General features: G+C 41.7%; 1 protein-coding gene across 1 annotated transcript in view; it reads right to left on the bottom strand.

The window, feature by feature from the left end:
- Positions 1-9,758: 9,758 nt before the first annotated feature.
- The window catches only part of SKIL (SKI like proto-oncogene), a 28,587-nt gene continuing 22,220 nt past the window's right edge, over positions 9,759-16,125 (bottom strand). The window contains exon 6 of the mRNA XM_019532726.1: positions 9,759-10,695. Coding sequence (XP_019388271.1) covers positions 10,534-10,695 — 162 coding nt within the window. The 3' untranslated portion in view covers positions 9,759-10,533. The remainder of the gene's footprint in view (positions 10,696-16,125) is intronic.

The following is a 16,125-nucleotide window of genomic DNA, read 5'->3' as shown; positions in this document are numbered from 1 at the left end:
TTATATATTTTTATTTTTATACATTTATATATTGGATATTATACTATAGAATTTATAAAAATATATAAATGTATATGTGCCTTCCTATATAAAGACAAGACACTATGAAGCATGGTGGAAAGGCAGCTGGCAAGCCTTCAGGGAGGGGCAGAACAGGGGGTAGAGGGAGAGGTATAAGTTCCCCCCCTCCCCCCAAACTGTGACACAGTCTCTTTGCTACAACAAGCAGGCATAAGGCTTCCACTAGTACAGGCAGCAAGGAGAGGGGAGCAATGCCACTGCCTGTGCCTGAGTCTACATCCCCTCCAAGAGCACCAGCCATAACCCCTCACCACCATGACAACTAGCACCAGCATGACAGTCTCCTCTACCCCCATTTCACTTCCCATGCTGAGCCTTCCAGTGCCAGAGGAAGAGCTGGAGCTGAGTGCCTAGCAAGGAAAATTCTGGGGAAGGGGGGGGAATCATCCAAGTTTGTGCTCCACACCCCCCAAGTTTCCTCTACAGCCAGGTCTCCTTCCCCAGAAGGCACTTCAGAGGAGGCTGAGGTAGAGGTTGTGGAGGCAAGCGGCTCAGCTGAGTCTGCTTCTCCTGTTGCTCTGCCTCTGCCTGCTGAGGAGGGGGAAATTGCAGCATCCACACATGCAGTCGCACGCCAGAAGCGAGCAGGTAGTGTGGTCTGGCAGATGATCCCACATATACTATCTGCCTGCACTGCCAAGCTAAAACCAGCTGGGGCAAGGGAACAAAACAAATGAGCACCATGGGGATGCTGATGCATCTCCACAAGCAGCACCCCCTTGCCCTTGCTCCTTCTCAGCCTGGCACCAGCGGGAGTATGCCCAAAGGGAAGTCCTCTACTTCCAAAGTCCCTGTCCCCCTGAAGCAGAAGCAGGCTATCCTGGGACAGTGGGAGAAAGGCAGGTGTGTTGCAAGGATGAGAGAGATCACTCAGAGCACTGGGGAGATGCTTGCTCTGGATAGCCAGCCCTTCTCCTTAGCTGAGCAGCCAGGGTTCGGGAGGCTCATGGCACTCATGGCCCCATCCTATCAAGTGCCCGCATGTACCACCTTCAGCAGGACAGTGGTGCCCTTCCTATATGAGGCATGCAGGGAGTACTTCAGGGAGGAGCTGCGCAAGGCAGGTCTGCAGGTGGTCCAGACATCTGGAGCAGTCAGGGTGAAGATCATACCTACCTCTCCCTCACAGGGTACTGGTATGACCAGTCAGGCTGTCAGTGGGCTCTCCTTCAAGCTGAGGTGATGGATGAGTCCCACTCGGCAACAGAGATCATGGGGGCCATGAACCACTTGGTGCAGGGGTGGCTCATTGGGCAGGGTGAACTCACCCGTGGGTTTATGGTCACCAACAATGGGGCCAATATGGTCAAGGCAGTCCGATGCCAACTTTGTTGGCATCTGCTGTGTGGTACACAAGTTCCACCTCATAGTCAGGGATGCCTTGGAGGGGGACAGGGCTGCTGGTGATGGCGCCAGCACCACCAGCAAGCTCATTTCCAAATGCAGGAAAATGGCACTGGAGCATTAAGGGGAGCAAGGTGCTGTGGGACAAACAAGCAGAGCTGAACATCCCGCAGCACAAAATCATGCAGGATGTGGAGACTCGGTAGAACTCCACATACCTGATGCTCGAGAGGCTGGTGGAGTAACAGAAGGCATCCATGAGATGGCTTTGCTTGGGGAGATTGGGATCAGCGACCCCCTTAACAGAGCTGAGTGGGATACCATCTCCCAGATCTTGGTGATCCTCAAGCCCTTCCTCAAGGCCCCCAAGACCCTCAGTGTTGGCAATGCCCTCCTTAGCCAGGTGATCCCTGTACTGAAGGAACTGAGCTAAACGGAGAGTTTCCAGGGAATTGGTGTACCTGGCTGGGGCAGGCGCTGGTGAGGTGGCTGAAGGAGGGCATCAGGAAATGGTTTGATCCCTTGCGGTCCAGTACAGCCCATGTGCTGACCGCCATGTGTGGCCTGAGGGTGAAGGGCAGGATATGCAGCAGCCAAAGCCTGAATCAGCGGATGGAGGTGCTGGTGAAGAGTCAGGGAAGCAGAACCGTGGAGGCGGGGGGAAGTTGAAGAGGGGAATCCATTGTCCCATGCTAGCACGCCATCCACCAGCCAGTCTCCTCCTCCACCACAGGTGCTGCCAATGTGGGCCAAGGGCATGGCTTCCATGGTAGGGTCTAGAGGCACCAGATCCAACCAGATCCAGGCAGGTAATGCTCAGGCTTTGGTGGCTGCCTATCTTGCTGAAGACATGAAGCTGCTGCTGTGTGACCCCTTGGCCTACAGGGTAAGCCACAGCCAGATGTGGCCGGATCTGGCCAAGGTTGCCCAGGAACAGCTGTCCTATCCACCGACCAGTGTTCCAAGTGAAAGCATTGCTGGGGATGTAGTGACATCCCACCAGACCTACTTGGATCTTGTTTTGGTGAAGCAGCTGGTGTTCCCCAAGGTGAACCTCATGCTGCTGGGGTTCCCCAAACTCCAGGTACAGACAGAGTGAATGCCACCCAACTCACTCCGTCCGCACCCATTTCCTTTTTTGATTTTTAAAAGCCATTTAATGCCCCACTCTCAGAGCTGGAGGGGGCACTCATTGCATCACCAACCAGCAAGGGAAGAACATGTCCCTGCTGAGCTTCTGTGCCAGAATGAACTTGGACGTATGGGCTAGGGCTATGGAGAAAGAGGAGACCCCAGGTCCTGGGCATGACCACTAAAACTGCACTCTGCCAGGGTCAGGAGGCCTGGTAGGACTGCTGGCGGCACAGCAGCCCCAGGAAATGCCAGGACCAAGGAACCCCCTGGTAAAAGGCAGGTAGGAGGTACCATAACTTCAGCCACATGCATGCACTCCTAGCTGGAGAAAGCCCAGACCCGTCAAGCCTTACTGGTTGCAGCAGAGTTGGGAGGCTGCAGGTGAGATCAGCTTAGCTGCCTGGGATGCCAGCTTCTGGGTAGAAAAACCCTTTGTCAGGCTGAAGAAACACCTGCAGTTGGTGCGTGTGTTGTTCCCGGATGGAAAGAATAGTAACAAAGCCAGAGGCTGGCATGTGACATAGGCAATAAAGCCAGTCAGTGAAAATGGAAATGGCGGCATCAGGGGATGAGGGAACAGGCTGGGGTGGGGGGGTGGGAAGGGGTGTGTAGCAGCGCAGGTAAAAGTGCAGAAGTACCTGGTAAGTCAGCTGTCTGGCAGGTTGTAGTGTGTCAGAATTCCACTGTCTATATTGAGTCCATGACTTTCTGTACCTAGGAGGTTGATGAAGTGCAGTTCATAGGTTCACAGGGCCCTGGGCACATCTAAGCCCCAGGGCTGGGGCTGGTGGGGAGGATTTTCTGGCAGCTGCTGGAGAAGAAAGGCTCTGTCACTGTCTGGCTGCCTGAGATGCTGCTGGTGCTACTGTGCTGCTCACTAAGTTATTATTTTACCCGTTGTCATTTAAAGGGTGGACTGGACTGATACTGTAGGGAGGCAGCCACCTAATTGGGACACACTACCGTGTCATGTAGAGGCCCCAGCACCAGTGAGGGTGCACCTTAACACACACACAGTCACGAGTTTTGCTTGTCAGCAGCTTGAGGTGCAGTTTCCCAGAAACTCCTTCACCTATCTCCTTGAAACTTGGCAGGCTTCATGCCCTTAGATGGGGCTATCATCCCTGCTGTTTTCATGCAAATCTGCCAAAAAATGACAATGTTATAAGTAGTTTTGTGCTTCCTCATTATAGCCTATGGGTGAAATGTTGAAACAGTGTCAAAACAGCAAGTTTCGACAAAACAAAATGGAACAGTGCTTTCGAAACAAAATGAAACTCTAAATGAAACACTGTCCTGTGGAAACGAAACTCTAAATAGAACAGTGCTGTTTCACGCAGCCCTAAATATATATACACGCACACACATATATACATACACATACACACATACATATAAAATGGCATTCCATTTTAGTTATGGAAAAACATGGATTTGGGGGAGTTAATCAGAGAATTTGTGGTTTTATATTTATCGGTGAATTTGTGATTTTTAAACAGAGAAAACCAGGATCCCTGCTGATGACATGACTTCAGTGTTAATTAGCCAAAGGCACATGCATTCATTTGGACAGCATTCAAAATGTTTGCAACCTTTAAGTGACCCACCCCTAACTTGTTTCTCAATGTTATTGTCCTGATGTTTTCCAGGATGGAATTTCCAAGTCCAGATACTTAGAAGAATGAAACAAGTATAGCAATTGGTAAGGAGCAGCAGGGATGAAGTCCTGTGTGTGCCAGGATTGGACTAATGTGATGACAGCTATTTATTCACTTCTACTGTGCCTGGGCTCTTTATAAATATTAATAAATCTATCTTCACTATACTCCCGAAACAGCAAAGTGGTACCTTTATTTTACTAATCCAGAGATGAGGTGAATTGGCCACAATTGTATTGAAAGTTTATAATGCTCAGGAACCAAGCCAGGTCTTCCATCTAAGTCCATGACCATGACTGCAGATGTGCAGTGTGGCACCACAGACCTGTCTGCGGTGCCCCATACCACACTTGCAGGTGTGTCCCGTGCTTCTACCTTGCGGCATGTGTAAGCGTCTGACCTTGGGAGATTCCGGGATCAAAATCCCATGCCATAAAAAAGTGGAGTGGCACCCGTGCAGAAAAGCAATGTTCAGAAAGGCCTTGCACAAAGGTTAAGTTCACACCATTGTACATAAATACCATGAAGACAAATCATTTGACATTACATTTCTTTATTTGTATTCGAATCCACCATCTATACAGGGTATTTACAAGGCATGAAAATGGATAACAGCACAAAATACAATTGAGGTATAAGCTAAGAGCACAGTATGTCATGTTTCAATAAATATAATTCAAAATTTGTAAACTAAGTGACCAGATAGATGCATCTTGTTTTTACTAAAACCATATAAAATATCTGTTAAATCTCACGTGAGGTAGAGGACAGTTTTGTGTGTCATGTAATGCAACCACGGCAACTTGAACAATAAAACTGTACATCATTGGCAAAGTATTAAAAATTGTTGAATGCACTGATTATTTTATCTCAGGCTTTTTACTACAGTTTCAGATCGTTATTTCACTTGTCTTGATTGAAGATAGTTTCTACAAAGCTTGACAGATACTCTCTGTAATCTAAAAGTTAATTATACTGGCATGTCAACATCAATACTTCCAACAGTGAATATGAAAACAAAAAAACAGATTTTGTCTATCAAGGACCTTATAATCCTGGAAGGCAACGTAATTGCAGCAAAACAACTGGAGACAAACTTTAGTTCCTAGAATTATTTTAAATAAAGTACAACTGTGCTTTCCATGTTTTCTAGTGAGGTATCTATATTTGGAAAAAAAATTGTAATATTTTTTAAAACATTTGACTGATTCCCAAGTGTTCTGCTTTATTTTTAAAACCTTTTTTTTTTTTTTGCTGTGCTTGATTAAGTAATGCTTCAAACCCACCAGTTTTTCAAGCTTTTTTCAACTAAAACAGTAACTGCAGAAAACGTTCTATTCTATGTAGTAACGGAGACATACTGTGAAATGCACTGTGCAGTCTGTAAGCCGATGACCTTTACTTTCATAAGTAAAAACTAGGCAAAAATAATGGATGCCCTTTTGGACTATGGGAGTCCAACATAACTAATTCTAGAACAAAACCTCCAGTAAGAGAAATGTTTGACTGTCTCTGATACTACAAATGCAATGCACCTTTGTTGAACCTCTGTAACATTAGTAAAATCTACAGGTTTTTGTACTAAGATATTTTACTGTTGACAGCTTAAGATAAAACTGCTTAAATAGTGCAAGCACAGAACTGAAGGCAGGTGTATTTATGTATTTTATTAATTTTACCATGCTATAAAAATTCTGTCATGTGGATTAATTATATGGGTTAAGTGCAGAAAAAGTATAACATTAATATCTTTACTGGCTAGTCAAAATATATACCGTACTAACAAGAAAGATTTTTTTAGGAAGCCGACCATGTATTTTAAGACTAGCTTCACAATGAATCCTAGGAAAATGTTTCTACAATTTAGTGTCGCATTATAGTTAATTGCAAATTTGATTTTTTTGCAAACTGATGAATGTATATGAATAAACGTGGTTCATGACTTCCTGACCATGAGCCTGAGTGGTGCTCTTCAGGCCAACCCACCAAGAGTTTTACACTCCCTCTTGACTTTGCCAACTTAAGTAACTGCATCACACTCTTACTATATACAAATGATTTTACATCTAAGCTATTAATATATTAAATATAGAATAAACTTAGTTTAATAATGTAAAACATAACTACTATGTATACTTAATACTCAAGCTAAAAGGACAGGTTTTACAAAAACTAAAGGACAGATTCTTTAAATTTAACCTTGGAGATCTGCTAAAATCTGTTTCAGTGAGTTTTAAGTGGTCACATTTGTGAATCAGGGTGTTTTCAGAGTGCCAGAATACAAAAGATTTACTAGTTTTCTAGAATCGTTAGGTTTTCTTGCAGAATTGAGTACACATAGCACATGAAAGTTCTCCCTCAGAAGGTATATTAGCAAACTAGATACATGTTGAATACTACTAATTTTATCCTCAAAGTGCTCTAAGGCAACTTTATTTCTCAACTAATTGTTCATTAATGCAGGTTCAAGTTAAGACTATTTTAATCTTTTATCAAGATTAACTTTAAGTCAATCTGGAAAATAAACTTCCAGTCTAAAAGATCAGCACAGAAAAATTAGAGTCAAAATAAACTCCATTATTAATTCACAAGTAAAATGAGCATGCTATGACTAAACAAGCATGTTCATAATGACAGGACAACTTTTGCTGGAGGTCCCTTAAGGGTTCATTCCTAGTCTCTGTATTAGGCTGTAAAATAAACTGTTTTTCTTAATTATTATAAATTAGTGAAAGAGCTCAACATAACTATTTATTCTAGAACTTATACAGTATTATTTACAATTTACTACAAAACCATCTTTCAATGACTATGGACACAAAAATCTATGGCACATGTATTTATACATTATTACTTAAAAATCTATATAAAATCAAGTCTACACATATGGGAATTGTTATGTAATGAACTGAAAAAGAAAATGTCCTTATTCGGTATTAAAAAAATACAATTATTTTAAATTATTGTAAATGATATATTTACAAGGCTACTAAAAGAGACTTTAGACCAATTCTCAATTAAGCTTTTTCAGCCAATATATTAGAATAAGGGTGCAGACAGAAGCGCAGCTCCCAGCTACAACTAAGAATGATTTCTGCAAAGCATTCAGAGTTACACCGTTACCCCAGACCAAAAGTTCACTGTTGGTTCCAGGAAGGAAGGTAAAACCTGGCTGCACTTGGGAGCCTGGAGCCAGATTCCCATAGTGACAGCCAGGCTCTCTGCCCTTGCTCGCTGTTTTCACAATGGGAGGTGGGGAGAAGGCAGCAGAGGGAGCTTATTCTTGGGGCTTCCCAGCTGGTGCTGGAAGTGTGGGCATGAATTGGAGGCCCCCGGCCGCACCTCAGGGGGTCTGCAATACAGCTACCTCACCCTCCAGGGGGGCTGAAAACCCCCCAGACTGAACTCCCTTTGCTCCCCTTCCCACTCCCATTCCATTCCAAAAAGAACAGCTCCCAGACACAAGTTACAAGACATCTTTATCTGACCCCTCATGCAATGAGGGGTCAGATTTCATCCCATTTTCTGCCATTTTTAAGCTGTTTACAGCTGTACACTTGTGTTTGGTCACAACTATAAACTGCTTTTTTGTGGCCAGATCAGGAAAATTGTCACTTCTGTCTATACCTTAAGAGGCCTTATTTGCAACTGGATTTTTCCCCCCTAAAATTTACCATAGTTCCAGAGTGACTGCCATCATAGAAATACTAATAGAGATCATGGCTTTTAACATCCTAAGCATTGCATCAGGTAGATCCCAATGGAACAAAGCTGACAGGGTGTTTAAATTGCTGCTGGAGACACTGAACCTTGCCTATATTAGCACTCACGCCGTGTTACCTACTGGCAAAATCAAGTCAGAGGCAACAACTATGGAAAACTTGAGCAAAAAAAGAATTTTTGAGTGATTAGTGAAAAGTGAATAAAAACATATAGTATTCTACAGCAATAATCCACTGCAGATTCTACCACTTCAACTGCTAGAACATGAAATACCGCAGTAAATAAACTAATTCAAAGATGTTCAAAGTGCCCACCTACACTGACAACTGAAACAGGTGAAGCCCACATTTAAGTTTTACAATGAAGATACAGTCTGAAAAATAAGATGGATTTTAAATAATAAAATAATAGTATTTTTTTTTACTGCCTTTTTGGCTGAAGAGCTTGAAAAAAAATATTATTCCCCTACCCCAGCCATCTGCCAATCTGAGAAATTCAGCCTGGGATCCAAGAGCTAAATTGTGCTATTCCAGGCTTTAGCATCTGATAAGGATTTTAGAATCAGTACATCATTAACATCAGTACATCTGTTTCATAAATCAGACTAAGCTTGCACTCCTCCCACAGCTGCATTGTCTAGGCTAATGGGATTAAAATATATATAATCTTTAAAACAAGCATATATGATTTTGAATACACAAATTAACACTGAGTGAATCAGTATCCTATGGGCACTTTTCCCTTCTACCTCATAACCGCCCTTAAAACGAGATTTGACCAGGCCAGCGTAGATAGGTGTACATTTTTAAAAAGAATAACCAATAAAAAGAGAAAAACCTGTTATTCCAATTCATATAATCCATGTTTCAAACTGCTTCAAAATGTGCTTTAACTTTCAGTGTAAATGTGACATTAAGAATACACGACAATTTTAACGAACATGTCAAACATACTTTAGTTTCACTTCTCCAAATTGAACAAGTAGCATGTGAGATATTTGCCAACTTAATTTTTCTTTTTCTAGCATTTATAATGTCATTGAAACAATGCATGAAAAAATAAAATTCCCGGAAAACTTAACCAACTCAAAGCAAATATGGAAGCAGAAAATGTATTAATGGCCTCCTTCACCATTAATTTAACCTTTCTGAATACAAGAAAGACACAAGCACCATAGCAAAAAGCTTCAATTTGTGCCAGACTCAGATTATGCTGTGAGCATGGAAGAAACTAAAATACTTCTAATCACTGACAATCAAAAAAAAAAAAAAAAAAATCTATCAAGGGCGTGTCAAACTTTTTAGAATGAAAAGAAAAATATTTTTCTATTCAATGATGCAATCTTTCCCTTACTCTGTCAGGCTTCTAACAGCAAAGGCATTCTAAAATTAAGCATTTGGGATCCCATGTCAGAATTTCTCAAAGCTAGTATCAGGTATGCCAATATAAGAATTCTGTACTATAATTAATTTTCAGATGTTATGGTTAAATGAACACGCTGTTTCCGCAGCTAGTAGAAATATTTACCATAACATTTAAACACAGTAAGCATTATAATGTCTTTCAAAGTGCCACAGCTGAAATCTGTTTTTTTCAAATATGTTTAATAAATTACCTAAATGTCAATTAAAGCCTGTTTTTCACATACCAAAAGAAAAGTCTGTATAAAACAAAGAGGCTTCCATATTGAAAAGTAACTAAAGTATGTAACTTAAAAGTGTTATTCTCTAGGTCTTTTGTATTTTCAGATCATAATTTCCTGAACCTTCCTATTAAAAGAGAAAACCTACAAATTTAATCCATTATACCTTTTTTTTTCCATATTTGCCATTTGGAAGAAAAATAAAGTAGGGGTAGATTATTTTTTAAGTTTTTCATGCATTTTTGTTATTCCTTTTCACAAGAAATACATAATAATGATATCTTCTTTCCAGAATGTCAAAGGTATACAATTTTTTTTGTAATCTTGACAAAAAATGTTAAATACTTAATATTTAAAAGATGAAAAATTATATTGAAAAATGTATAGCTGAAAATGTATATGGATGAAAAAATTCAAGCTAGTACATTTATAACAAACAGTTCCCTTTCATCAACTTCCCACCCTGCAACATTAATGTGAAAATGCCTTCCTTGTCACCAGAGAGGAAAGACTTTTTACTGAAGCTCAAATTCTGGTTTTGAATTTTAGATTTAAAAAGAGCAACATTTTAAAAATGTACTTCTATATCGGGATGTGCAACAAGTAGCAAAATAAAAACCACCACAGTATATTTTAAACATAAAATGCTGCTTTAAAAAAGGTACACAGCCCTCAATACTGCATCAGAAAGAGAGGGAAATTGACTGTTCTAAAACAAAAGTTTCATGTCTTTAACAGTTGTCTCAGAAAAATCACCAATACAAATAAATGCAGATTTTCATGAGCTAGGAAAAAAATGTATATCCATCCACTTATTTCTTCATCTTGGTTTTCTGTTTGAGAAATCCATAGAGAATACCTTGTTTTATTATACAGAAGAACTGCTCACAATTCAACTACAAAAAAACAACCCTGTTTGAAGAACACAATTGTGTTCACCTTTCCCAATATCTATTTTCCTTTTCCATTTTTTGAAGATTTCAAAATCTGTAGCTTTAATTCTTTTATCATCATCTCTAACTTTTCTCTTGCTTCTCGTTCCTGTCTCAGTTCATCTTGGAGCTCTTGTCTATCTGCTTCTGCATGATCCAATCTCTGCCTCAGTTCTGCCAACTGCACAAATACATTTGAGAGAAAAAAAAATTAATTTTAGCATACATGTTAATAAAAGTAAAGTATTTGTTTCCCAAATTAACTGAATATTGTATTATCAGATATTTTAAAGAATGTCAGATTGTTTATTTTTAAAAGGCCGTGTAAAACTATCTTTCTTTTGAACAAGCTGCCATGTACGTGTATGCTATTTAGTAGCAACAAAGTGCACATTTATAAACACGCTACTATGATACAAGACTAATAACTCATACAATTTTTATATTTATAGTCATGAAATATCATGGATCATATCAGTAATGCAAATAGTCTTTCCTGTATGTACCCCAGATTGACTATTGTTGTTTGGGTCAATATATTTATTTTATTTTGCCAAGATTAACCATAATCTCTCTCTACAATAAAATTAATAGAATAACCAGAATAGGTAATGATGTCATTATCAAGTACACGTACAAATTAAAAAATTATACAAAACAGTGCTAAAAACAGCTGCTTGTAAGTGTGATTTCAGCCATGATTATGTGCATATGCACACACGCAGGTAGGGGTCTACTTAACCCATGGCAAGACAAGACAATTTTCACAGCCTGGTCAAAACAGGAAGTGCCAATTCTGCACGCATTTCCCGGCAGTCACACCCCACGCTGCCAATTGGCGGAGGGGTTTTGGCAGCACATTTAACTTCTTAAAAGATGGTGCGGAAACATTTTCACTTCACTGACCGGTTGCCTTCATTTAGTCTACATCACTAGCATATAGTAACAAGATTTATGGCTGCAGTGATTGCAGTGTTGTCTCTGCACTGCAGTAAGCACTGGCACATTCTAAAACAGCGTCTTATATGAATAATATGCTGGGTTTTTTAGATTGCTTTTGTGGGGAATCATGGCCAACGCAATATTTCTTGGCAATCACAGAGAATGTTTTTCTGAAACTGCACATTAAAGTAGACCCCCTACACACAGAATTCAGATACATACACAGTATGTTAACAATGTCGTTTACATTGGTTTTATAGAGATGTAACTTATGCACATCTGGAGCACAAAGACAACCAGCTGGCTGGGTTGCTATTAATATTAGAGCTTTCCCCACTAGTTGGTAGGGAAGCCAGGAGCAGCCTATCCACAGTGAGTAATTTTTAATGCCAGATCAGAAGAACTAGAGCAGCAGACAGGCAACCTGTACACCAATGTCATTTATGTCAATATAGTTACTCCCGAGTGGCAGTTTTGCCCCAGACTAGAGTGACTCATGCTGGAGCAGGACATACGCTGCACACAAAGCCAAATTACACTGGCATGACTATATCACAAGTCCACAATCTAAATATTTTGAAGATAAAAGCAATGCATTTAACTTCATAAAAAGTATTATAAAATGGGGAAAAAACCACATAAAATACCCCAAAATTAAGAAATCTGTACTTGGATCTCAAACTTGCTGGATTAATAAAAGGGTTTGTAATGTATATATTCACCTACTGTTCCAAGGAAAATTACTCTCACAATACAATAGCAACCAGATCTGTTGTATCTGGGTGGTTCACAAACTGTTTAATTTGCAGGGGTTGTCAAATTAAGAGCCAGCTACTCAGCTGTTTGCTGCCACTTTTACTTCAAAGGGCCCCACTTTTTGGTCAGCTAGAGTTCATTCAACAGTCCTGTGCAGCAGTTTGCTGCAGCTCTGTATAACCCCAGGTATTTCACAAACCCTCAACTTTGCAGGTATCCAGGCTCTTTGCAATCTATTACAGTTCAAGCTATCTTCTTACAGTTACATACTAGGAGGATATATAACTTCTTAGTATGTAAGAAGTTCAACTTCATCTTTATTTCAAGCATCTCAATTTCAATAGAAAATACTGGTAATGTATATCCCTAATTAATCTGGCGACCACGCACATAGGTACAGATCCTATTCAGACTTGATATGCTGTATTTATACTACTGGATTACTGAATGCTGAACACACTCTGAAGCATCTGATGACCAATTACATAAACAACGGATTTCTTTTGCCTACTGGGTTACAGGTTCTTCTCTGAGATTTTTTGTCACTTCTTTGGTAATGACATTGACAACTATTTTAATTGAGATATTATATCCAGAAGGGGGATCTGAGTGGGCCAGAATATTTTGACAAACATCCATATAAACCCTCATTTTCTAAATGGCTGTAGGCAGTAATGGCACACCTTTGTTAACCATTTTTCCCATGCTTTAAGAGTGTTCCATGCACAAGGGGGTAACATGGACTATGGTAAAAGACATTTTTGTGTGCAGTTGACAACGAACCAGAAGCAATGTAAAGATGATCATTATTGGCTTAAATGGGGGGTGTTCAATAATCTCCAGCCTGCGGACCAGATCCAACCTGCAGAACCACAGCATCCAACCCACAGGGCTTCCCACAATTCACAACATTTGGCAACTAATGATACCACCCGTCCCGACTGCCAAATACCAAAGGGCAGTAGGCAGTGAGGGCCAAGTGCTGTCCACACCTCACCACATGACCTGGTTGGGCCCACCAGTTGGATCTGGCCCATGGAAGGACCAGGTACCACCTATCTGGCCCACAGGGCAAAAACAGTGGGCACCACTGGCCTAAACTGTCACCCTGGATCTCCAAACCAATATAGCTTAATTAAAAGGATTTTCAGGCTCTTTAAGACGTCTCCAGTTGGGTACCCAAATACCCCTTTACCCAAGTCACATTTTAGAATCAGTTCAGCCTAATCTTAAACATCTCACAAAGGAAAGAGGAAAAGAAAGAGAAGCCTCCTGATTTCTTTGACGTATTAATTTTAATACAAGATCTATAATCTCTCTCTCTCAGGTGCAGCCAGCCCAAAAACAAAACACAATTCTACTGCAACATCCATACCCTCTAGAGATTCTTTACATTAATTCAGAGATATAAGAAGATTGGCATTTATTGTATGCCACTGTGTCTATCTGCATAAGGCAGGATATAAAACTAAATCTAAATGCTGTATTTACTTGAAACAAAGATGCATCTTTTCCCCTCTACTCCACATAGAAGGAAAAGCCCCTTATTTTGAATTTGAATGCAAAGAGGGGTAGCAGGTAGCTTTTGTGGCTGCAGCTGTTACACTGAGCTCAGTTGCTGCCTTGCCTCCTCCCACCCCAACATTTTCCACTGCCTTTTCTCCAAGCCATCTCTGTCCTGGGTCCTCCCTCAGTTGCAGCTCCAGCCCCTGCCTAGCCATGTATCTATCAAGGCAGTGGTGGCAGCTCTGGCCCTGGCTCTGGCTAGGTCTTGGGGCCAGAGTTGCTGCCATTGCAACAGCTGATGCAAACCCAGGTGGGGGCTGGAGCTACAATGTGCTCCATGCCAGAGCAGGGCTGGAGCCAGAACTGCGACTAGAAGTAAAACAGCAGCAGGGACAGAGTGGAGGCCAGAGGGGAGCAGGGCAGGCACTGCAGCAGGTGAGCGCAGGTATGGTGGGGTGGGACACACACACACAATGTTGGGGGGATGGAGGAGCAAGGTGCAAGGACTGCAGGCACTACAAGGGGACAGGTTCCAAGGGATGCAGGCACCAGCAGGGGACAAGTGATGGGGGCAGTCAAGGGGTGAGGGTCAGGCTGCTGGACATCCCTGCTGTGTACTCCCCTGCCACTGCTTTCCCCACTGAAGTGGTGGGAGGTGGACAAATTCATAACAATCCTCCAATAATTATATTATGTCCATGGAAAATTACAAGTCATTTATAAATTTACTGTATATAGAACCTAATTCCTATAGGGTCATCTTAAATTCAAAGTCATCTTGGATTCAGGTAAATACAGTGCTATCACTTATAACAATTCAATTCAGGTTTTCCTCAGATGTTTGAGAACTAATATGGTGGCAAATTTTTCATCCTCTGAGCTATATTCCTTTGTACCTAGTTCCTTTACAGAATTTTTACATTATTAGAAATGGACTTAGAAGTATATTAGGACAACTTCTGCAGATCCCAAAGGGTTTTCAACTCAGCTTGAATGGTAATTCAATATTAATTTTTTTTTAGTTATGGTATCCACTTTCATATTTTTTCCTCTCTTTTTAAAGGGAATGCATCTTTACCATAGAATAAAATGGCTTGCTAGTAGCCTGGTGTCCTGATTCTATGATGCTCTGAAGTGGTGGTTGCTGTCATAGGGAGTGTCATCTGAATGCATGGTAGGGAAGATATTACAAAAGGAAATGTTGCCAGTAAGAGATCATTGCTTTTACCAACTGTTACAAATGAGTACCAACTGCATATAAAAACTGCATTTAAAATGTACACCGAGTAGTTTTCCCATCACTTTGGCCATTTAGTAGGCTCAAAGAGCTAACATTTTAGTAAGGTATATCCCTTGTGCCCCAGTGATGCTTAAATGTTTGGGAAGGATCACTTAAAGTCCCAAGTGAACTAGCTGATCTTTGAACTATGAAACCCAATATAATAGAAACTAAAAGACAAATGAGAGAATTAATAAGCAGATAGTGAAGCCATCTAGTGGAAAGCAGTAATAATATTTCTTTGCCTTCTGGTTAGAGGATCTCTCCAATTTTCCCTGCAATTAATTATCTTAGATTTGGGTCCAGATTATATCTGTAGTCCATCCCTCCCAAAACTCCTTGGATGAGAACAAGGAAGGCTTACTGAACTTTTGTGGAAATTAACAGCCAGCTTGCTCAAAAAGCATTCTAGGCAGTGAAGTCACTTTTCTTCCAACTTGTATACACTGTTGAGGTTTTGGATTATCTTCAATAAAAAGGCCCTATGACATCTGGGGAAATACATCTATTCGTAAACTGTCATGGTGAGATAAAATACAGAAACCACCAAGACAGTGAATTAGCAAAAGGTGACAATCATAGAAGCTGAGTATCTACTTAGGTGGTAAGAGTTTTTCATTTGTTGTAAAGTGTTCTGAGACTGGGAGGAGGCTGCCTGGTGCCGGGCCGGGTCAAGCCCCCGCCCAGGCCCCTACTTGGCCCAGCCCCCCAGGGAGAGAGATGAGAAGGAGAGGGTACTCACCAGTCCCCCTCCTGTAGGGCAGGGCCCCCCAAATCCCGGGCAGGGCCCCCCTGGCCTGAGAAACCAGGAGGCCGGACACTTTTGGTGGTTTGCACCGGTGGGGGGGCCGGGTGCCACCCATTCAAAACTTCTAGGAAACACCCGCGGAGATTTTCAGGGACACGTTTTTTGGACCTCAAATGCCGCTGCCTGGTGCCGGGCCGGGTCAAGCCCCCACCCAGGCCCCTACTTGGCCCCCAGCCCCCCAGGGAGAGAGAAGAGAAGGAGGGGGTACTCACCAGTCCCCCTCCTGTAGGGCAGGGCCCCCCTGGCCTGAGGAACCAGCATCCCCCGACAGCAGGCCCACTGCGCATGCGCGTAGTTTAAAAGGGCCTGCCAAACAGGGG

The sequence above is a fragment of the Crocodylus porosus genome, unplaced genomic scaffold, assembly GCF_001723895.1.
Source record: "Crocodylus porosus isolate Cpor-Errol unplaced genomic scaffold, CroPor_comp1, whole genome shotgun sequence".
NCBI classification, from domain to species: Eukaryota; Metazoa; Chordata; order Crocodylia; family Crocodylidae; genus Crocodylus; species Crocodylus porosus.
The sequence above is the reverse complement of the archived record's forward strand: the minus strand, read 5'-3'. Positions and strand labels throughout refer to the sequence as shown.